We start from the raw sequence: 23,920 nt of genomic DNA, 5'->3' as shown, positions 1-23,920 counted from the left end.
GCTCGTCAGCGTTTCTTCTGGTATGATATGGAGAAGGATGTGTGCAATCATGTGAGACCCCAACAAGACCCCAGAGCCAGCAGCTAGGGCCCTGTTGGAAAGCATTAAGACCTGTGCTCCACTGCAACTTGTAATAATAATAATAATAATACATTTTATTTATAGGCGCCTTTCAGACCCTCAAGGTCACCTTACAGTAACACGTAAACAATACCATAAAAAACATAAGAATAATGTATATATAGCAAACATGGTAGATAAAATTTAGACATAAACAGCCATAAAAGTATGAAAGCAAATATAAAAACTGAGCAAGGTAAAAATGGCCTAAGACAGATCTGTTGTATGCAGTTCTAAACAGATGGGTTTTGAGTAGTGAGTTAAAAGTGGTGAGACAGTGTGTGGTCCGGAGAGCAAGTGGAAGTGCATCCAAAGTCTCGGGGCAGAACAACTAAAGGCTCTGAGTCCCGTGGTAGTCAGGCGAGCAGGTGGAACTGACAGAAGGGAAGCTGAAGAAGAGCGGAGTGTACGAAGGGGCGAGGATGTGTGGAGAAGATCGGATAGATATGGAGGAGCGAGGTTATGAAGCGCTTTGAAAGTGAGAAGCAGGATCTTGAAATTGACACGGAGGTGAACTGGGAGCCAATGGAGCTGTTTAAGAACTGGTGTTATATGTTCAGTGGATCTAGTTCTGGAAATAATACGAGCAGCTGTGTTTTGAACCAACTGCAGTTTATGGAGGGATTTATGAGGTAGATTTGTGTAGATTGACTTCTGGTCAGCTGAGGACAGCAACAACAAGTCTGTGGATGTCCTTGTAATCACTGACCACGTCACAAAATTAGCACATGCATTCCAATGCCAGGATCAGACAGCTAAGAGAGTTGCTAAAAAGCTTTGGGACCAGGGACCAGGGAGCTAGTTTTGAGAGCGAGCTGCTTGCAGAGCTTCTGGTTTTGGGTGGCGTTGCCAAATCTCATACTTCACCATACCACCCCATGGGTAATGGTGCCACAGAGAGATTTAATCGCACCCTTGGAAACATGTTACGGTCCCTCCCCCCCAGATCTAAGCAGAAATGGCCGCAGATGATACAGTCCATGACGTTTGTGTATAACTGTACAGCACACGAGACCACCGGCTGTGCACCTTTCTACCTGATGTTTGGGAGGGTCCCAAGGTTGCCAGCTGACCTCATGTTTCGGGATGTCCTTCATGATGACAACATTTGTGACTATGATACCTATGTCAAGTCACTGATGGATGACCTGCGTTCTGCCATGCTCTAAGCCCAGGAACTCAGCACAATGGAGCAGAGACACCAGTCTGACCAGTACAACAGAAAGGTGAAGGGTCTGCCTCTTTCACTGGGAGACCAGGTGTTGTTGGCAAACAAGGGAGTCAGAATGAAAAGGAAGCTCCCTGACAAATGGGAACCTGTTGTGTACACGGTAGTCGACTTGGATCCTGCTCTTCATATCTGCTGTATCAGAGACAGACAAGGTGCATCGCAACCTGCTCCTTCAAGTTAACTTTTTGCCCTTGGACACAACTTTGAATGACGACGCTGCACATCCTGCTGTGAGCGTTGTCAGTGGCCCCCTTGAGTCTGACCTGGATGGGTCTGTGACATCTCTTGGGGACACAGGAGCTGTACCTCCGGCCACCCATACTGTCGATACCGTCTACAGCATTGGCAAGAGTGATGACCGCACACTATCATGGATTCTTCTTCTTCTTTGGTGCAACCCTATAAATACAGTGCACCTCTTTGGCCTCTCCCCGCTTCTACAATTCCCCTGTGGGAGAGGTGGGTGTCATTTCTTTCCAGACACCGTACAACACACATATAATGTATATTTAGCCACCCTGATGTTTCTGATTGTGTGTCTTTAGTTCAATTATTGTCATCATTGTGCCTGACTTTGCTAGATGCTGTAAATGTAAATGTGTAGTACGTGTGTGCCACATATGTGTTATAGGCACAGTTAATGCTAGCGTGAATAGATAATTCTTGCTAGCTTGGGAGTTGTGGTGGGTGGAGCTAACCCTCTTCCCTACTTTGCATTTGGTTGTAGGAGCTGGAGTGGGCAAGTTAATTACTTTGTCTTTCTTTCTTTTACCGTTCTGTCAGTCTGCCCCAGGGCAGCTGTGGCTACAACTGTAGCTGCCTCCACCAGTGTGTGAATGTGTGTGTGAATGGGTGGATGACTGGGTGTGTGAAGCGCTTTGGGGTCCCTAGGAGGGACTAGTAGAAGCGCTATACAAATACAGGCCATTTACCATTTACCATTCATTATCAGGTATGTCGGATTTCGTGTTGGTGTTTTTTTTAATCTTGTGTCAAATGTAAGTTTGTACTTTATGTTTAATGTAAAAAAATAAATGCAGGCCCTTTTCTACAATTCCCCTGTAGAGCAGCTGGAGTAGGCAAGTTAATAACTTGGAGGTCTTTATTTCGTTTACCTTTCTTTATCAGACACAACGCAGGAACACTGGTTACATTAGCCCTGCCACAGACTGGTGACCTGTCCAGGGTGTACCCTGCGTCTTGCCCAGCTGGGATAGGCTCCAGTGCCCCCTGTGACCCTGAAAAGGATGGATGGAGGGAAGAAACACTCTTTTTGCCCAAAGACTTTGAAATAATAATAATATTAATAATAACATATCAAAAAGCTTCTAATGACGCTCCTGTACATCTGAAACAGCTTTGTGCTGATGTGCAGTGAGCCATCGCCCAGAACCAAACCAGTTCGTGGCTCTATCTTCGTTAGAGGAGCCCACAGCATCGCGGACACAAGCCAATATGGCGGCGTTAAACCAGAGGGGGCAGTAACGCAACTCAGAGGCACAGAGGCACCCTAAAGAAGAAATTGTTCCGGACACGTGGTGCAAAGTGGGTGTGTTCATTGCGCTGATGTAAACACAAAATACGCCTCACAGCTCGACGGATAATCGTGGTGGACTGAGCTGCTGAGGTTAACCCAGAAAGAGTCGTCGGCGGTGCGGAAAACCCTCCGTGTACGTCGCGTGTAATATGCTCTAAAGCACCGAGGGGGGCGCCATGGATTTCTACATCAACCTGAAGGTGAATTTCAGGGGAAATTCCAAGAATTTCCTGCTGTCGGGATCCGAGACCAAGAGCTGGGAGTCGATGGAGGCCATGGTAAGCAGAGACGAGCAGCAGGCCTGCTGTCAGACACGACGCCACACGCATGGCGCTCACGCAGCACACGGAGGGATGGGGGTTCAGGGGGCCCACAGGTGCTGACAGACACACGGGGCAAACGCTTACACCTCCGTGTGAGAGGTGCCGTGGGCCGCTGTGTGCTCACGGAGAGGATTACTCCAGCCCGAGCCGTCACGGTGAGCGGCCCAGCCCAGCGGGTGTGACGGCGACAGTGTGCGGGAAGTACCGGGAGTGCGTCACGTCGCGCAGACCTGTGTCCCGGCCCGCTTCGTGACGGGCCGCACTCATTTCGAGCAGCTCCACGGGCGGGCCGTGATCCCTGCTTAGACACTAGGCTGTTCAGGACGTGCTCGCCCCTCCAGACTGAGCCACACTGTTGTGCATGTCAGAGCGAAACACGCCGAATAATAGAAAAAGCAGTGCGTGACCTTTAAGGCTCTGCGTGGGTCACAGTGGGTATCGGGGAGGTAAAGGCAACGAGTCAGACAGGCCCGTACACATTCCTGCGTTTTCTGCCCAGCGGTTTAACGTCACCACCAGCAACAGCGTAGCCAATTCACCGCCATGCGCAGTGGTTCACTCCGAGTGCAGGAAGTAAACAGACGAAACAACCACAAAGATACCCCACGGCTGCAGCACGCAGCGGGGGTGCAGGAGCTGTGTTTGTGTCCTCACTGCGAGCACGACACGGGCACACGCTCCTTATGTGTAACTAACGTTATGCTGCTTTCCTAACGTTGCCACAGAAAATGGAACAAATGGAAGCATTTCCACTGAGCTGGTGCATTTTAGTAACACAGTGACAGATCCGAGGATGAAAGCCTGGCTGCATTTATTTATATCTGTTATCAAGTGTTGGTTTAATTCAGATACACGCACAGATTTCTCTAATATTTGCCACGTGTAGGACTTCGGCGTGTGGCGTAATAACCATAGGATAATATAGATGTGAATGACAGAGCTCAGCTCATTACTGTGTACTGTGTTAAATCTGTGAGTCTGACATGCACCTCCTCAGAAATGCAGCTACGCACTGCAAGGATGCAGATATCCAGAGCTGCAGTAGATCTGTTTGGCAGTGCAGAGTAACGGAGCCCTGAGCAAGAGCCCAGTTATATATGACTGGGACTGGGCTCGGAGCCCTGCATGGTCGGCTGTACCTGGAGCACATCATTGGTGTGAGTGCTGCTGAGTCACAGACGTTTGGCTGCTGAGACTGTTGCAACAGGTTTAGCATTCACTGTTTTTCATTTGATGCCGATCTGTGAAACAGTACGAGCTTATATGTGTTTGTGTCAAAGGCATGCACTGTGCTGCTCAGAGCATGTGAACAGCTAGCAGGAGCGTAGATGGAGGCCTGTGACCTGGTCCCTGTGGCTGAGGGATCATCCTCCTGATAGTAAACATACAGGAACAACTCCTCCCTCAGTCCCTCAGCAGCTGAAGCACTCGGCACACACAGTTGTGATGTCGTCCTCATTTACAATCATGGATCTGAATGTGTTCACTCTGTGCCTGATGTGTAAAGTATACACTTCATTTTATTGTTTTGCTATAACACCACAATAACAGTTATGTCAAGAGAGAGCACTTGTGTTACAGTGTGAGCGTAATCAGAGAGCTCGGTCCTGACAGGATGAAACCTCCGACAGCATCAGGCTCAGGAGGGTCAGCAGGTCTGGGGAGGCCTGGGTGTGGGTGAAACACAAACTGCAGGAGATAAATCCACAGTTTTGTTCAAACACTCATGCAGCCGAAGATGTGACTGAGGTGCAGACACTCGGTGTCAGTGCACAGAGCTCAGCTGAAGTGTTACATTAACTGAATCAAGGCAGGAAACACCATCTGGTGACGTTCGTGGGCTTTTGCTCGAGCATTGATCGAGCTGTGATTGGTTGAGTGCAAAATATGCAAAAACAATTCTTCTATGTAAAACAGTTTTAGTGTGTGACCTTTCACCCTGTAGGACTGTGTGTAAGACTGGCTTTGAACCAGAAGTAAGCAGCAGCCCTCTGTGGGTGTGTGCTGCTGTCAGCTCTGCAGGATATGATGGGCTCATCATTCAAGACTTACCAGGAATGAAGTTCAGTAATGGATTCATAAGCAGTCAGTGTGGGGAGGCTCTCTGTTGCTACAGTGTTCTGGGTCAGGTCCAGATGTTTCCAGCCTAATTATAGAAGAGAATTATAACCGTCGAGTCCTGAAGTAATGACATGTTTTGAGTAGTTGTCTTGATGCATGCTCAGTCGTCCAGGTGAGCAAATCCCAAAAGGTTGTTTCTGTTTTCAGTGACTGCAGGTTTCCAACCTTATAAACAGCACATTTGCATAATGACTGACACTAGCACCACTGAAGGAACAGTGGGGTCAGTTTGTGACCATTGATATGCAAACTGTCATGATCATTGATCAGGGGCCACGAGTCTGAAAACATCCAGATGAGCAGAACCAGCTTTTGGGGCCAGACCAGCTTTGCAGAGCAGCCATTCAGAGCTATTGTGTAGCACCACACGTCTGAGATTTACAGTGAAGAAGTAAATAAGAGTTGACTTTGGATGTGGCAACATCTGTCTGTCTGTTACAGGTCAAGCGCTCCTTTGGCCTGTGCAGCCTGCAGCTGACCTACTTTGATGAGGAGAACGAGGAGGTAAGAGACTGAGGAGTGCCATACAAAGTGAGATTAGTGAGTAGGTACAGCTAACCTACAGCAGTAGAATGTGGTAGCCTAGCTGAATGACTGTGGTAAGTTGTGCCTATAACACTTTGCTCACATTCTGACCAGGATTCACTAACAAGTGAGCAGCCCTGTATGAAGGAGCGATCCTTGAACTCCAGGAGTTCCTCCATGTAACGCATTCTTAGCACATATTTATGTAACCGTCTTCTCCTTTTCTTCCTCCAGGTGTCCATTAACAGCCAAGGTAAGTGCACCTGGGCAGTCACATGATGCTACACATTAAACAAAGTCCAAATAAAAGTGCACTCATGTTAACGTTGGTCATTTCTGCTTGTGTTCCAGCTGAGTATGAGGAGGCTCTGAAGGTGAGCTCATTCACGGTTAAAGATTCAAGAAGTTTATTGTCATGTGCTCTGCAGAACACAGACGGTTATGCAGAGCACCTGCTTAGTCTGCAGGCTCCCTTCACACGACTACAAGAAAGTAATAATAGTAAAACAGTGCTTTGTGAATCCTGCAGCTTATATGTGGGTGTAAACAGAAGTTAGAGTGCGAGTAGTTGCAACACTGTCACAGTGCTAATATATACAGAGCGATATCAGGGTGTATATATGTACGAAAAGTGCAAATTTCCAGTTATGGATAAACAGTTGGACATAGGCAGTGGTTCAGTAGCCTGTGGATAGAAAGTGTTAGTGTGGTGTCCTTGCTTCCACACTCCTGTTCCTTTACAGTGCAGACGTGACGTGGAAAGCTTCTGTGGAGTGTTTGTTTGCTGGTGTCTTGGAGTGCTGTGTTAGCTCGTTGTGTAAGCAGCGCCTGTTTACTTTGCAACGTCAGCTAAGATGTATCGAACCCCCTCACATCCAGCTCCAGCACAGATCCCTGACCTGTGTATAGCACAGATCCACCTTCATTGATGGACAAGGCATAGAAAACAGAACTGGGTCTAACATGCAGCCCTGTGGAACTCCACAGTTATTCTTAGTGTATGAAGAAGACTCCAGATTTACGGAGGATATTTTCACGTCCCGCCCATGCTATCATCCGCCATAAGCTTCTATTTCATTGTGATGTGATATGAAGGGTGTGTCTTTACCATCTGTGATTATCTCTTTTATATTGAGATCATTTGGCCACATGTTTGGGTCGATAGCCACAGCTTTCCCAATCCTGATTCCAGGCTTCTCCACAACTTTGATCTGTTTAATTGATAAAGAAATAAAGTAATAATAGCCTACTGGTGTTTCTCTTCGTTCATGGTTTGTGCAGTTACATTTGACCCATGAAAATAAAGACTTCCTTATGATATAGTATCGCTGTGCTTACTGCTCTTCTTAAGTGAAGCATTTGTGTTGCCGGTGACGAATCTAGCGGAGAAACTGACGGCGTGTTTATTTTCCAGAGTGCGGTGAGGCAGGGGAACCGACTGCACATGAATGTGTACGAAACTCGAGGCCAGCCGACGAGGGTTGCCACCACCAAGGCCAGCGGAGCAGAACCCAAGAGGGGCTTCAGGCCCCCACAGCACTGCCCTTCACTTGCTCAGGTGGTCAGTCGCAAGGTCCAGGCTGCAGTGCCAGAACAGGGCATGGTAAGAGCCCAGCACAGGCTTCATTCTTACTGCATCTATCCACTGCTGCGCCCATATGTTTGCATGCACATAGATGATGTTCTTTTGTTGCTCAGGTGATCATGAAAGAAGTAAAAGGGACCAAAGAAGAAGACAAGACTCCTCCAGCCTGGTTCACCTCCTACATGGAGAAGGTAAGAACGTCCTGATGAGTGTCATAGCAGTAACTCCGCTAAACGACTGATGACTAAAGTGCTCGCTACTGCATTCAGTTTAAGGACCAGGTAGTTCGTGAGGCAGTGGAAAAGATCTGTCGGGAGTTTTCAGGACAGTGCTGCATCCACAAACCCCTGGGAGGGGGAGGAGGAGCAGCAGGAGGAGCTGGTGGAGCTGGTGGAGGTAGAGTGGAAGCTGTAGGAGGAGCAGAGACCCAGCAGGTCCCCGAGGTGTCCTCTTCCACTCTGCCTGGAGCTCCGTCCTCCTCAACTCCTCCCTGCTCGTCCTGCAGGGGGCAGACTACTGGAGGAGGCTATCAGTGCAGGTATGTGTTGTTGAGTAAGTTCAGTCTTTGGATTCTGCTTGTTGATTTATCTTTGTTGGTGAAAGACGCTGTCCCGGTGTCGCAGTAGGCCTGGGTTTAACTCTAACACTTGTCAGTGTACAAATGAATAAGCTGCAAAACGTTGTTACCAAGCAGAGCAGGGCGATGTGCCCAAAATATTTATCACGATACGCATTTGAACATCTGCAATATCGATATAACTGACGATATAATTGACACGAGACAAAACACTTTACAACTCCACAACTTTATTAGTGCAAAAAACCCATCAATGTATTTTCACTGAAACAAGCAGCTGTTTTTTATCTGCATTAAAGTTATATAAAAATGTAACAGAGAAAATTCCTCACTGACAGTTTAACCAAAAGGCGTTTCCAGTGGAAACTGGCCGACACATCCTCAGCACAACCATGTATAACATCCACAGAACTTAAAAAGAGGTTATACACACACAATACGGTAACATTATGTTGAAGCACAGTACGTATCACTCCGCGAGGCTCCGCCTACGATAGTCGTACTGAAACATTTGACAGATTTTCGTGTACCACATAAAATCGTTTCGAGGTCAGTAAACACAACCAGAGTTCATACATAAGGCACACGGGATTATAAGGGGCTCTGTCGACTTTCAGAAAAATCAAAGGATGATTTTAAGTGCGCCGTATTTTCCAAACAACACGGTAATAACGACGGCCCGCTAGCATGCGCTACCAAAAATAGTGCTTTGTTGTGTATCTGACGGACGAAAGCTAAACCAGTTCCACACCAGTGAAGCTGCAGCATTTTTACAAACCAGTTCAGGTTCATCGTTTCATTCAACGATCCGCTTTCGCCTCTTCTCGTTCTGCGTCGCCGCCATGTGCGTATGAAAACAAAGGCACTGCGCATGCGTGTTTTACCCATATTCTATCGCCATATTTCATTTTCCCATCATTGCCCAAAGTTACACTGTTATTACCGTGAACGGTATGATATAGCCCAGCCCTATTACCAAGTGAACATTTACCCTGTGGCCTTGCTGCTGTAAAGGGAGGATGTTGGTGCTCTAACTTCAGCTCTGCACACAAACTGTTTGGTCACATTGTGCAGTTCCTTGTGTTCTCCTTGCATGCCAGGAGCTGTTATCTCTGCAGATTGTGAAGCTGAGTGCGTGCTCTTCATCACGGTGTCAGTTTTTAGATGCAGTCTCACGTTTCCTCTCATCCCTCTGGGCTGTTTCACTCCACAGCGTGTGCACCTCTTGTACTCTGTGCGAGCCCTGCAGCTTCTCCCACGATCCCAGTCACAATCTGGTGAGAGCCAGGACTCCCCTGTCCATCCCAGAGCACGGATCACCGGCCCCAGACCACAGCAGGTGTGACACAGCTACCGGACTTTAACACGTGTTCATATTTACCAAAAAGCACAAACTAGCTTCATATTATCAGCTTTACACACTAAATATTTAAAAACATGAATGTTTGTTTTAAAGATATGTGGTATGAGTGTGAGCTGATGCAGGGCTGTCTGAATCCAGTATGAAATGCTACACCTGGCTGTAGACATTCCCATAATGCTGATGTTACTTCATCTCGATCCATTGTTGTTTAGGTTCTACAGGCGGGGGGATCGCAGTTTCCGAAAGGCAGAGAAGCAGCGGCTGAAAGCCGAGAAGCGCCTGCTGAAAGCCGAGGTGAAGGAAATCCGGAAGCAGCTGAGGATGGAGAGGCGGGGCATACAGTGGAGCTCGTCCCATCGAGACGGAAGCTCCTCCCCCGTCCTCCTGCAGCCTCGAGCCACACAGCACAACAGCCCAGAGTAGGTCCCAACCAAGTTAGGCTGCAGGACGCACTTCAAATATCTCAGTGTCGATCTCCTCATGTGTGATTCCAGAGTAGCTCCAGAAACAAAGTCTGTCTTTATTCAAACATCAGCTCACACAGTCGAGTCACAGCGAGGCGCTATCAGCTCGTCAGGGGTCGGTGTGGACGAAATGCATTTCTGTGAGCCTGAAAGCTTTTGTCCACCTACTACGGCTTCCCCAAAAGTTGAAGCACATTTAAAGATGAATGGTGATCCTAGGTTGTTATAGTGCAATGAAGTGAATAGACTGTGGGAAAATATGGCAAGCAGACTGCAGCAGTCAATAAGGCGGTCCATTGTAACCGCTGCTCTGGGATGATGGGAGCTGAATGACGATATGAATGAGTTTAAAGTGAGACGTGATGAAGAATTTGAATAAAGGGGTTTTCCTCTTGTTGCCCAGGCGACCAAAGCGCCCCTGTCCCCTGGTGGTTCCTGCCATGACGGCAGCGTTTTTGGACGAAAACCTTCCTGACGGAACGCGTCTGCGTCCTGGGACCAAGTTTATCAAGTACTGGAAGATGAGGAACACTGGGACTCTCAGCTGGAGTGCTGAGACTAAGGTAAAGTCTCAAACAGCAGCTCATTAACAGCTTGGATTCTCCTGAGAGCACCTACACCAGAACGAGACCTGCTCGCCGTCTCAGAGCCGTGAATATCATGGACGCGTCCATGTGTGTACAGCACAGACGTGACCTGACGGTGTGCTGGCCACAGTGACGCAACTATATTATTCGACCCACCGTTAGATGTACTTTTTACATTTTGGGGGAAGTGTAACTGTTGGCTGGGTTGCCATAGAAACAGCTATACTCATGATCCCAGGTGATGAGCGTCACTGATTACCCAACCTTTGTAGTGAAATGTCATCACTGACTAACACAAATTCCACGCTCGTCGTCACATCTCATGAGTTTCAGGTTCATCCCTGGTGCTTTGTGTTTGAACAGGCTTAGTTCAGCCGTGCTTTGTGTTTCGTGTAAACAAACAGCAACCCTGTTTCACTGTGACCAACCAATCCCTCCTTAACAGTGTTAATAGTGTCAAACATTATTCCATCACGTTTAGCAGCAAAGTGCTGACATTTACTGACCACAGAGCGTCACTTTGCTCTTTGACCTCAACACCTGTGGGAGGCTTTGGTCCACTGTGCAAACTCCCACTAAGGAACCATTATATTATGTCTTGTTTGGTTCCTGCAGCTGAAGTTTATGTGGGGAAACCTGGCAGTGGGATCTGGAGACCGCTGGAGAGAAGTGGCAGTTCCCTTCCTGCAGCCGGGACAGGTGAGTGTGAGACATCCCACCGAGCTGTGGCACGTGTCCTCGTGAAGCACTGAAACAAGCGTGTGTGTGTGTGTGTGTGTGTGTGTGCGTGCAGGTTGGCATAGTGAGCGTAGCGCTGTGTGCGCCCACTGTGGAGGGCTCCTACACATCTCACTGGCGTCTGGCCCACGCTGGGGAGCAGTTTGGACCGAGAGTGTGGTGCAGCATCGTGGTCGACCCTCTGGCTCCAGCAGCCATGATGGCTGATGGGATCCTGGTTTCACCCTGTGTCACACCGCAGGTAGGACGAATGCAGTTCAGGGAGGCTGAAATCATTTGATGTAACCTTTATTCAAACTTTAACTCTGTAAGACATTCCTGCAGTTTAGCTAATTGGTGTGAGAGGGTTGGGGTGAGATCAAGGATGGTTGGTTTGTAAATTTCATACAAAACAAATTGAAGTTTAGATGGTTTAAAAATGAAATAAATTTCTGGATGTGCAAATTCACAAATGAGGTTGATGTGAATGTTTGCCTGCAGGGCAAGAACCCAGTAGCCAAGGATGGGAAAGCGTGTGCAGCTTCCAGGGAACAGCCGTTGTTGTCAGTGGACCAAGAAGAGTACTACATCCCGTCTGTAGACCTGCTCACTGCACAGGTAACCTGCTGTGATGCTCCTCCCCATCCTAGCAGCTAAACTTCAGTATGCTAACATCACGTTACTGTACGTATACTGCAGCTGACATGAAGCTGGAATAATAATAGCTCATATTTTATCTGTTTATTCAAATGTCCATGAATGTGCAGTGAAGCATCTGTTTGTACAGATCATAGCACAACCAAAGTAACTGCAGCTGTGTAAACTTGTTGCCTGTGAAGACTGGGACTGGTCCACACTGGCAGTCAGTGTGCTGCTCTGTCTTTGATAGTAATCAGTAGGGCTGGGTACCGGTGTCGGTTCTGACATAAACGGTAGTAACCAGACCGAAAAGCAGCGCACATTTCGCTGCTTTTTTTTCCTGAGCTGTGACACACTTTGGATTCTAGCCAGTCATTTTACGTTTCCGAGGATAGTAGGCGGGGCCAGGTACGTACGTTCTTTTAGAGCAGAGCTACAGATTAAAAATGCCCAAGGCAAAAAGTCTGGCTGTACTTCACAGCAAAAGATGCAAACTCAGCAGCAACAAGTGCTTTAAGCTGATACTGTGATACTGTCAAAGGAGGTAACACCAAGAATCCGATGAAACACCTAGCGACGCATAGCGTTTTTTTTAAAAGCCCAGAAATGCGCCGTATTTGATAGCTTGCTGCGAGACCTCACACCGAGCACATCTACTGCGGGTGTGGTGCCTGTTATCGGACCCGGAGTTAGCAACATCCCCCAAAAACACGAAGAGGAGAGTCCTGGCCATTGTTTAAGCTCTGCTTCCAGCCAAGAGTGATACCATATATGCCCCATAGCTGCAGAAAAGGCTAACATTGTTATCTTTTTACAAAAAAACAGCTGAACATGAGAGGTTTTTGGACAAAGTTTGTGTTCTCCATTCTTTAAGCACCGACACCATTTCAAAAGTACCGGTTTGGCACCGGTATCGGATAAAACCTAAACGATACCCATCCCTAGTAATCTGTTTATGATACAGGCTGAAATGAACTGAAATGACAAACGAGCAACAACTGTAAATCTGCTTCCGTCTAAATTCACATTCAGAGTCCACGTGTCTCCATGGAGACAGACTTTTAGTCAAATTTATTGTCATCAGAATAAACGAGCGACACGATCCTCCAAGTTTGTGGATGCGATAAATGAAGAATGAGGTGACAGAGCTTTTTAGTAGATACAGCTACGTCTGAGTGACAGCGTGGGGTTAGTGTAGTTGGTCCGTGCAGGCAGGGATCGAACCACCAACCTTCTAATTAGTAGGCGACCTGCTCTACCACCTGAGTCACACCAACCCCCGTTTGCTTTTGTAATTGCCTATGCAAGCCTGTGGGAGGGGCTTTTCAATCTGTTCCTCCAAAAACTCAGCGTAACGTGGCTTCACTGTGGGCCAAATGCTGATTGGCTGACAGCTGGATTGGTTTGCGAAACACAAACACTCACATCCACTCCAGCTTAGACAGGGAGAGGCTGAGGTTTGCAGATTACACAGCAACTGGACTGAAAATCCGGCGCAGCAGGGCGGCGTGGCAGGGCGTGTGTGGAGCCATTAGAGCCGTCATTCACCTTCAAATTCACTGAAGTTATGCAAAGTCTCATTTCCCAGTAAAATATAAAGGAAAGGGGTGTGGCCTATGACTCGTACTTACTACAGGATGGCACTTTAACAGCAAAGTGACTCAGGCACTCAACAACCCTGCACTTATGTAGCAATAAGTTGAGTCCTCTGTTAACAAGAAACGTGTTACAAATGATTTGAAACATCATCATCTTCATTTATAAACTGGGGCTCTGCCTTGGATTGTACTGGTTTGGAGACAGGTCAGGTGACCTGTAGACTAGCCTTGTAATCTGTTACCTGTTGTTCATTTGTCAGGATCTTCTGTCTTTTGAGCTGTTGGATATCAACATCGTCCAAGAGTTGGAGAGCGCCCCCACCAACACGCCTGCTGGTAAGAAGAGAACAGCCAGAACACTCGTCCTGGTTAAGAGACACGTGTGTGCACTACAAGCACGTCAGTTATGTGAACAATAAAATAGTCAGATACAATCTGTTGCACCACAAATACCGACGTTCAAACTGTAACATGCAAAGACAGCAGATTTCTTTCAGACACGGCGAGCACAGCGTCCTCTGAGCAGTGGCAGCATCGGCCCGACACACTGACGGAGGCCGTCTGTGATTCATAGACGTTCATGTTTCTTTGACCTCGTAGTTTGATTAGCGTCAGGTGCTGTGACCCTGATCGAGTGGGGAAGCTGCAGACTGAGTTTGGTTAGACGCACCGCTTTCTGTGGCTTTGTGCAGTTCAGGTGCTAAACTGGTGTGTCTGCAGCCCACAGCTGATTCACTGGAAACACTCGGAGAGTAATAAATGACGAATGAGGCTGGAACATTTCAGTCTGCACATCAGAGACCGGTGCTCTCAGCTTCCAGACGCAGAGCAGGTGACCAAGCTCTCTGAAGTGTTCCCCACGTCGGCTTCAAAACCACCGCAAATGTTACACTTTTGGAAAAACTGCCATTCGGTCTTCGTTCTGTCAGCCGGCTGTAAAAGTCCACGTGCTGTAAGAGCTCAGTGCTGTCTGTGTTTCTCCTCCAGACATCACACCCTGCATGTCCCCTCTGTCTCAAGATGGCCCTCTGCTGGACAAGGGCAGCCCCTCCTTGGGTCTGATTCAGGAAGAGACTGAAGTCATCAATAGCATCATGGGTAATGAAGTCCCAATCCTCCTCAGTGTTCTCCCAGTTTATTTAAAGGTTCTGTTGAAACTACAAGTACTCGTTAAAGAAGCCGCACCTGACTGACTTGATTCAGGTCCCTTGAAAAACCCTGTTTGGCTTCCCAGCATGCAATGGGGTGAAGGTTTTCTTCTAAGACTGTCCAGCTGTTCACAGCCATGCAGTTGGCTCTCTGACTGTGAGCAGCTGTCCTGCTGATACAGCTGTGTTCAAAAATGAAATGGGCGTGTCTTGACATTTGTTGTCTCGCTGCTGGTCCTCAGATGTCCCCCACGGGGTAGGACCTGGAGCTGAAGGGGGCGGAGTCCCAGCTCAGGAGGAAGGGGAGGATGACATCAGCGGTACTCAGTTTGTTTGTGAGACTGTGATTCGCTCGATGACCCTGGAGGAGGCCCCTGATCACATACCTCTGAGAGGATCCTGCCCAGGAACAGGAAAAGGTCAGTGACACGCCCTCGGCGCCGGCTCGTGCGTTTAAATGAATGATCATTTGTTTGGCTGGAACGCGTCCATGTTCACATACAGTCTGTTCTGGCTGGAACGTCAGACTGCAGCGTGATCTGCTGGTGTTTCACTGTGGTCCTCGTGTTTCCTTTCAGTGGTACGTCCAGCTGCTCAGGGCTCCTCCTCCTCGCTGTCCTGTCTCAGTAAAACGGTGAAAATGGAGGAGAGTCCCGACAGCTGCTCTAGCAACTCCAAGACTCCCATGAAACCCCTCGTTGGTCTGAAGGCGTCCATCCCTTCCCCACTGAAAGCCTCCCTGCCCACTCCAACGTCTGTGCCCCTGAACGTGCTGCCTGGCCCGAGCTCAGCACCGGGGCCGCTCCACGCTTCAGCCGGGACCGCCACGCTGCCCGAACACACCGCCACAGGTGACATTTTTAAGTTGATATGTTGACTCAAGCAGCTTCTCTGTGAGAAACAGCTGTTTGCACCAGTTTGGGGGTGAGCGTTGACCATTTGCAGACTGTATATAAAGTGGAGGCGGCGTCTAATTTGAGTGAAGATGTCGCCGTATGACTGGGCTGGATTCAAGGACAGTGAGGTGTGATGGCGGCCTTGGTTTGTACGGGAGCAGACTTGAAGCTCTGGGTTGCAGCTTATGGTCAGCTCAGTGTTTGGGAGGAGCTCTGGAAACTCTTTCAGCTAGCATCAGCAGGAGGGGCGCCACTGAAACCCCAGGCAGCGGTGCTAACGGGCAGCCAGCTGACATGTGCTGTGACAGCACAGTTGAGGGTCTGTGTGGAGCTCCTTCACCACAAACAGGAGGACTCTGTCGAGGAACAGCTGTTTATGCTTTAAATGTCAGCTAATTGCAACACTTTGTACGACTGGGGCCGATTATTGAAGAGCTCGTGTGTGAGGAGCAGCATTTTAAATTCTGGGTTTAACAGGAAGCAGTTTAGTTGCTACTATTTGACAACAAAGGCGACAAACCGGCTCACACAGGTTTCACCACGGTCATTCAGTTTAAACCCAAAGTGCTCCCACACTGCAGCCTCTGCGTTTGCCTTTGAATCCATTCCATCTGTTTTCCAAATCCCAACTTTCTGTGGCTTGCTACTCCTCACGGCGCTGTCATGCACCTGACATAAGACGCTAAGGAAACAAGAGGGGAGGGGTCGGTCGAGACATCAGACAAACTGTGTGTAAGGCCCAGGTGGACGATAGGTGATCACTGGTGTTACAGCTGGGGGGGACGAGGCTAAGCACCAGTCTGTCTGGTCTTTGGTTGATTGATAAGCTGGAAAATTGCTGCCACAAATAGAAAGACTCGATTTGTTGATCAATTTATTAAGTCGTGTACTAACAGAAATGATTATGTTCCTTTAAATGAATCAAGAACCAATCACAGCAGATGGCCCCGCCCCTCCCTGAGCCTGGTTCTGCTGGAGGTTTCTTCCTGTTAAAAGGGAGTTTTTCCTTCCCACTGTCGCCAAAGTGCTGCTCATAGGGGGTCATATGATTGTTGTATGTATTGTTGTAGGGTCGACCTTACTATATTAAGCACCTTGAGGCGACTGTGTTGTGATCTGGTGCTGTGTAAATGAAACTGAACTGGACCTTTAATAATCCACATTTCTCTGCTTTACTCTCTGGTGCTGTTGTGGATACTGTATTGTTCTTTCTTTGTGATGTTTTTATGTTTAAGTTGTTTTCAGTCTGGCTGGGAGCTGACTCAGTCTCTGGAGAGCCCCGTTTTGGGGGGTTTAATAAATTTGTCCAGATTTCTAGAAGTGCGATGGTCTTGCTCCTGCTTCAAGTCTAAGCTAGGCTCCAGCTAGCTTATGTGTTAAAACCTTGTGCACCTTTCTAAAAATCAAGCTACGCATCAGGTCCACACACTACACACCCTCAGGTCCTCTTTTATGTTTCTAGCTTCTGCCGCCATTTTTGGGCACGACAGAAGTCGAAGCGAAGCTTGAACCTCTGTGTCATGAGTGGGAGTGAAGCATGTGTCCCAGCATGTGTCCCAGCATGTGTCCCAGCATGTGTCCCAGCATGTGTCCCAGCATGTGTCCCAGCATGTGCACAGCAGCCAGTCACACCCAGCGTTTGCTTCCTTGGTCTCATCACAGGTGAAGCTGAGGAGTCGCACATGGAGAGCATCTGTGTGGAGCCCAGAGTGAGGGAGAAGCAAGAAGAGGAGGAGAAGAGGGATGTAATGAGGAGTCGCTCCTCCTCCACGTCCTCCGAGGATTACATCATCATCCTCCCCGATTGCTTTGACACCACTCGGCCCCTGGGAGAGTCCATGTACAGGTAGGAGCCGTGGCTTTGGAGTGTGTGGGAGAACCCTCGGCTGTGGGACAGTAATCAGTGCTTTCACTTTTTCTTTGTTCTCGGTCCCGCTGCAGCTCTGCTCTGTCCCAGCCCGGAGACGTCCAAGCCAAGACCGACACAGACCCAGATACCCCCTCAGCTGAGCGTCGGGACAGTGCCGCAGGAGAGGGGGAGGCGGACGAGGTGGATGAAGCGGCTCCAGGAATGGAGCTGTCAGGAGCCAGCAGTGCCAACGATATGCTGTGTACATCCCAGACGCTGGACGATGAGCCGCTGACTCCTGAAGTAGTCACCCCGCCTCAAGCTGTCGTCACATCACAGTAAGCATGAGAACGTTTCCTCAGGAAAGCTGGTCTTTTCCTCAGACCGACCGCTCCACTGCTGCACCACATCTGCACCACATCTGCACCACAGTAGCGCCATTCATTTACAGCGTTTCAGGGCTAGACCTTCATCAGGCAAAGGAGATTACTAATGCTTTCTTTCCTGCTTGTGTACAAATGATCACCTGTCAGTCACAAAATAGCTACCAAAATATGTTAGATGGTGTGCCGTATCATATAAAAACATTTTTCCTTCATTTAAACAAGATTCAAATACAGCGAGCCGAGTCATGAAGCTAATGAAGCGGCACAGGCGTTGTTGTTGTGCGGACAGTAAATGAGCGAAGCAAACATGTTTGTGTTTGACAGCCCAGAGAGCAGCGCAGAGAGAGAGGAGGAGGATGCCGGCGCTGAGGAAGGAGCGCAGGGTTCAGAACTGCACCAGACTGAGGACGGTAGGCTCCTTACTGGGTCTCGCTGTCACTTCAGTCACAGTACCACTCTGATGAAGTCCACGGTGATCGCATCGTTCTGTCTTGCAGAAGCAGCTCCTGAGCGCGCTCAGACTGATCCTGAAGCTACTGACACGGAGAAGAACGACCCCGAGGACCCCAGGTCTCTCTCTCTCTCACACACACACGCACACACATGCACACACACGCGCGCACACACACACGCGCACACACACACGCACACACACACACACGCACACACACACGCGCACACACACACACATGCACACACACACACATGCACACACACACGCGCACACATGCACACACACGCACACACACGCGCACACACGCACACACGCGCACACACACACACACACACACGCGCACAATGAAGCTATCACGTTTTTATTCGTCCATCCATCCGTTGGCTAGGTTTGGTTTATCGTGCAGAGCCTACATGATGCAGCTTCTTTCAGTTTGTTTTTCAACTTCCTGTATCTGCTCTTCAGTATGGAGCGTGCACACCACTGATACTACAAATCTCAGACATCAGAGTCGCGCCATCATCCGATCACTTTGAATGTAGCTTCTAATAGAAACGGACAAACGCAGGCTTCCAGGAGACGGTAGGCAGATTATCTGCTCGCTAACATAAAAGCTAAACAATGTCTTCATGTTAAAGTAGTGAGACTGTAACAAGCTGCCAGTCCAGCTGCCTGCTGCTGTTTGTCCGAGTTTCCCAGGCTCACAGGACGATTCGCTGCCTTTGAGGCTCAGAAAGTGAAGTTAGTAATGTACAAAGGTTCAAATGAAGCTGATTGAACTGCAGTGCTGTTCGAAGTATGACTGTGCAGGCAGAGTCCTCACAGGTCAGCCTGAGGTCAGGTTAAGGTCAGCTCAGACGCACATACGTACAGGAGTCGTCTCACCGTGGCTCTGCTGAGAGCCTGGCCCATCGTTGTGCTTCTAAATCCCAGCTGCCAACTAAGACAGAAGCAGAATAATGTTTTGGCCCCCCGAGTAGAATGACGAGCACTAACAGTTTGGAGGCAGCATGAAGTCCAAGGATGCTTTCTGGTTTCTGTTTGCTGCTGTAACCTTTCCCCTTGCAGACAGCTCATAAATAAATTCACATCCATGAATCGTAAACACTGATAAGAGAGAACAAAAGGATTAACTCTCCAAATGTTTGCCCTCCTCAGGCAGCAAGGCCTCACCGGCGGCCTGGTGAAAGGAGCTCTGTCAGTAGCTGCCTCTGCCTACAAAGCCCTGTTCACCGGACAAGGCCCCACACAGGTGACACATTTAGCAGCTTTTTTCTCCCATATTCACATTTGTGTGTTTTGGAGTTTCAAGCCTATTTTCCAGTGTTGAAGCAAACGTCACAGCCCAGGTTTGAACTCTTTTCTCTGCATGATAGCGATGCAACACGTAGGCGACACAGTTGTGGGGCTACACTTACATTAATCAGTCCAATGCAAAGCTAATTGCACTACCTTGGAAAGGCTTTTAAGCTGGGGCTGCATCCCTAATCCAGGAGAGCAGGAGCCAGCTGGCGAAGGTGCTCCCTGATCAGACGGTGCTCCCGATGCTCGATCAGTTCCTGACGAGGGGACGCCACGCAGTCGTGACATGTTGCACTCTGCTTTTATTTACATTGTACACAGCATGTTGTCAGCAGTCAGACCTTCAAACACTTCAGATACAGACTCATTCAGGCCTGTGCGGTAATCAGTAGCTGGCTCGCTCGACTGATCCGATCTTGTTTCCACCCAGCCTCCAGTGGATGCATCCACCCAGGACACCATGATGGCCGTGCTGGTGGAGATGGGTTTTGCAGACCGCTCTCTGAACCAGCGTCTGCTAAAGAAACACAACTACAACCTGCTGGACGTGGTCAACGAGCTCGTTCAGATGACCGACAATGACTGGTACTCTACACGCTACTGATGACGAGGAGGCCAAACTCTTCCTCCTTCTTTTCAGCTCTCCACTAATTTGCCCTTTTGGACCGAGGATTATACTACGAGCTTGTCAGGGGACATTCCAGCAGCCCTGGATCCTCCAGCGGACCATCACCCACCCACTGTCTGTAGTTTTAGTACTTTCAGCGTAGATCTTGGTAGTTGCAGGTTTTCTTTGCATATCTGTCTAAGAAAGGTGAAAACAGGCATTCTAGGTCTTCAGATGTGAATCACACCACATGCTAACATCATGGATTTTAACGAAGTGTGAAGCGTGAAAGCATTCGCTTCCATCAAACCTGAGCTAAAGTTGTGTTGGCTGCAGAAACTCCACGGTTGCTGTACCTGCTCCTGTTGGTTGCAGGGATCCCAAAAAGCTACAGACGGCACCCTCACGCGTTTCCTTTGCTCAAGTCCACAGCAGCAGACTCTCACAGGTCGCCTACCGAACCCGCTCGCTCAGAACATCTTTGGGCTAAAGGAAAATGCAGCTTCGTGCTGATGGTCCTGCTGAGGCATCAAGTCATCTCATCTCCTCAGAGTCTCGTTCGCCTCGTCCAGTCGGCTCCATCACACCAGCTGGTGGTGCATGTTTCTGCCTATTGTGGTGACGACTGTAACAAGCAGCTCGACTGGTAGTGAGCTGATGCTGTTCACGAAGCTAGCATTGTTTGCAAATTTCCTTTGGTTAGATATCATTGGCCTGTGTCCCAGAGCAGGCCCACACAGCTCGTCTGCACAGTGTCAGCTGCAGGTTTGCTTCTTTCTCTTTTATTTGAGCAGCCATTCCAACAGCTACTAATAACTTTATTATCGGGTTGTAAATAATCACACTGACTGTAGGTAAGCAGAACTGGTCAGGTGACGTAGTGTGTGTGAGGCTTTACTGTATAAAATCTGACCCTTTGGTGTTTCCAGAGCTCCAGCTGGAGGAGCAGGACTGCTGCGACACATTCGTGTTGATGTGACTTGTGATGATGAATGCAATGAAGTACTTTGATGTTTAAATAGCCGTGCTATTCAAAACACACATTCCTCCTTTTTTGAGTCGGTTTCCCAGAACTCGCACACGTGCTCAGCCCAGATCATCTGAGTGACGCTCTTCATGCTGGTAACGACGTGTGTGATGAGCTTTTTGCAGCGTGCCGTTTTGGTTGCGCGTTGCCTTTGTCCTGTAACTTTAGTCCATCACTGGGATTTTCTCATATACACTAAATACAACATGTGTGCATCACCTGTTTTAGAGAAGTCACTGGAAACCACTCAGTGTAGCTGAAACTGAGCCGGACTGTTAGCTGGTGTGTGATTTACTGCTGTTGTGAGTCAGTGGTGGTGAACAGACTTCACTGTCCCACTGCATGATGGTTAACTAGCTAATCAACCAGGTTTGTTCAGCACTCAGAGCTGCAACCTCGCGGAGAACCAGTTTACCCAGAGCTGCTGTGGAAACACACCAGTTCCTCTGCATAGAGCGATCGTAGCTAAACTTGATGAGCAGCAGCGTACGTTCTTCCTTTCCTGTCCTCTGCGCGTCCCATCTTCTTATTTCCCACCCATGTTTACATGCTTCTGCTGTTTTGAATGGAGACGCAGTTTTGTGGCTTTAGACGAAGTTCATTATCAGATGAAGGATTTAAGATGGGCGGACGGCGAGCGGGCACGACGTGCTTGCCTGTTCGGTTTGTGGTACGTCTGCTCATTAGGGTCAGCTGAGGGGCCCGGGTGATGGCGACTTGATTTCAGCATTAAGGTTTGGTAGCTATAGTAACACCTTTGGAAATGGATTTCCCTCCATCCACTAGAGAAAGTTCCAAAGAGGTGTGCGGGTCACGAGGGGCTCGTTGCCACGCTTGTTGTGAATCCCAGACACACGTGGTGCTGCAGACGTTGGCGGGCTCGGTCAGGTGTGCACAGTAAGGTCGCTGCTCCTTCCTTTTGCTCGTAGCTGGACCCTGAGCTGACTTCATTAGTAAAGTAGTGGGCTGAGTTAGTTTAAGTTCTGCTTTGACTGCTTGAAGGCTGTTTGTAAGTCTGACGGCGTGTCTTTAGGTGTGCTAGTTAAAGCTGCTCTGCAGTTTTAGTCTCATACTTTGTAATAACGGATGTTTTGTTGGTGTGGTGCGATACGCTGTGTGCTTCTATACTTTATGCCGTTACACCTCACGTCACATGGTACCCTGTCTGTGTCGGTCTGCACTGGTGCGTGGTTGATGCAACATGTCTGTGCAGAAAGCAACAGTGTGGGTGGAGCCTGAGGCAGACGTGCAGGTCACATGCTGGGTGGTTGAAACGATTTAAAGAACAGCATGAGCTCTGTGTTCTAACTTTTGTCTTTCCTGCTGCTGCCTGAAGGACCAGAGGTACAGCCCCCACACTGGGCCACGTTTTTGACTCAAACAGCTCCGGACGTCTCACACGGATGTTTAGATTTTTCATCAGTTTTAGGCATTCATTATTTCTTTTATATTAACGTTTCATAAATCATGCTGTCGGGTTTCACCCTCTCAGATAGGTAATTAATTTGAAAGGTAAGAATAAAAGTGTCCTGCCACAGGTTCAGTGTGGCCTGCTTCAAATGAAGGTCAGGTGTGTGCCGTGTGTCATCGTGCTGAAATGAGTCGTCATGTGTGCCAGAAGCTGTGGTTGGATGAAATATGTTCAAATTGGGGAAGATGTATTTATGGAGGAAGAAAAACGGGGGATGGCTCTTTGCTTTTTTTCTGTGTTGCACTTTATGAATATTGTATGATGTACAAATCAATGTCTCCAATTAAATGCATTACACCCACCCGAGGCTTCTGCTTCGTGTGTTAGAAGCATCACGTGCAACTAAAAAGGTCACGTTTGTGATGTCACCTGTAAATAGAAGCAACAAACATGCTAGATGAATGTCATCATATATCTTTCACAGTGTCAAAGATGGGACTGTTGAGCGTCTTTGAGCAAGTATCTTGTAACACTGTAGCTCCTTTTTAAACAGGAAGTGACCTCTGACAGAGGCGGGTTTAGGCTGAGGAGGAGAGAAAAAGAGTAACTGAGGAGAGTTTGGATCTCACGTCCATCAGAGGTGGAGGAGGAACAGTGCTGCTGGTAGCATCAAATACTACTCTGGGATTATTCTGATTATGATTTTTTAATTCTGTTGAAATAAGATCTTGACTTTCACGGCCTCATAAAAGTGGGAAAATTCTCTATGGACAGCCAAACCCTTACAGCCGCCTTTCAGTAGGAACATCGCTTATTTAACCAGGGGAGGCAGAAGCAGCAACCACAGCAGTGCTCACTGAAAGCATGTACTCAGCATTGTCATCAGGTAAGGCTAGATGCTGGAGAAGAGCATGTCCTGCAGTGTGAGTAGTGCCACATACGTGTTAAACAAAGCTGTTCATGAATCATTGAGTTAAAGTCTGACTGTGATGATCCTACCCGACAGTCAAAGATGCACAAAGCTGAGGCTTTATTCGAATACCACAACAGGGCTGAGCTTTCCCAATTTTAGCAATAATCCTCTTCTTTAGACATAAATCTTTTTTATGCAGCCACATGATGCTCACAATGTTCTGAACACTGGGAGATTTTGTTCTCACGCTGCCACGTTTCACTGATAAACACAACAAGTCATTTCAAATAAACTAATTGTTCATTAGACACTAAAACGGACTCCGCGTGGGCACACCCACTCCGGCCTGAGTGGTAAATGGTAAGTGGACTGCACTTTTATCTACGCTTAAGCAGCTTCTTTCACACCACAACACGCACTGTGATGGAGACGCTGGAGGCAGCTACGGGTTCAGGAGCCTGGAGGAGTCACAGATCAGACCACTGACCAAGCCCACCACCTGAGACACAGCTGCCCCTAAGTGTGGGTTCCACCCTAACC

At 48.4% G+C, this 23,920-nt stretch overlaps 1 protein-coding gene across 4 annotated transcripts; it reads left to right on the top strand.

The window, feature by feature from the left end:
* The first annotated feature begins 2,914 nt into the window (after positions 1-2,914).
* On the top strand, positions 2,915-22,828 carry nbr1b (NBR1 autophagy cargo receptor b). Of its 4 annotated transcripts, XM_012915857.4 has the most exons (23): positions 2,915-3,166; positions 5,774-5,836; positions 6,092-6,110; positions 6,209-6,231; positions 7,272-7,460; positions 7,556-7,633; positions 7,712-7,980; positions 9,233-9,358; positions 9,595-9,801; positions 10,250-10,409; positions 11,049-11,132; positions 11,227-11,412; positions 11,652-11,768; positions 13,648-13,723; positions 14,375-14,485; positions 14,778-14,954; positions 15,114-15,386; positions 17,094-17,277; positions 17,373-17,618; positions 17,991-18,076; positions 18,164-18,236; positions 19,279-19,372; positions 19,853-22,828. In XM_012915857.4, the coding sequence occupies exons 1-23, from the start codon at positions 3,065-3,067 to the stop codon at positions 20,024-20,026; spliced, it is 3,117 nt and encodes a 1,038-aa protein (XP_012771311.2). In that variant the 5' UTR covers positions 2,915-3,064; the 3' UTR covers positions 20,027-22,828. The 4 variants fall into 4 exon arrangements, with proteins under 4 accessions (XP_012771311.2, XP_076738972.1, XP_012771312.2 ...); XM_076882857.1 differs by lacking the exon at positions 15,114-15,386; XM_012915858.4 differs by lacking the exon at positions 19,279-19,372.
* Positions 22,829-23,920: the final 1,092 nt, after the last annotated feature.

This window comes from Maylandia zebra, linkage group LG4, assembly GCF_041146795.1.
Source record: "Maylandia zebra isolate NMK-2024a linkage group LG4, Mzebra_GT3a, whole genome shotgun sequence".
Lineage (NCBI taxonomy): Eukaryota > Metazoa > Chordata > Actinopteri > Cichliformes > Cichlidae > Maylandia > Maylandia zebra.
Note: the sequence above shows the minus strand (reverse complement) of the source record. Positions and strands in the feature narration are given on the sequence as shown.

Coding starts and splice junctions, on each gene's coding strand:
- nbr1b (XM_012915857.4), top strand. CDS start 3,065: ATGGATTTCTACATCAACCTGAAGGTGAATTTCAGGGGAAATTCCAAG. Junction 10,410..11,048: donor GCTGGAGTGCTGAGACTAAG/GTAAAGTCTCAA, acceptor TGGTTCCTGCAG/CTGAAGTTTATGTGGGGAAA. Junction 14,486..14,777: donor AGTCATCAATAGCATCATGG/GTAATGAAGTCC, acceptor GCTGGTCCTCAG/ATGTCCCCCACGGGGTAGGA.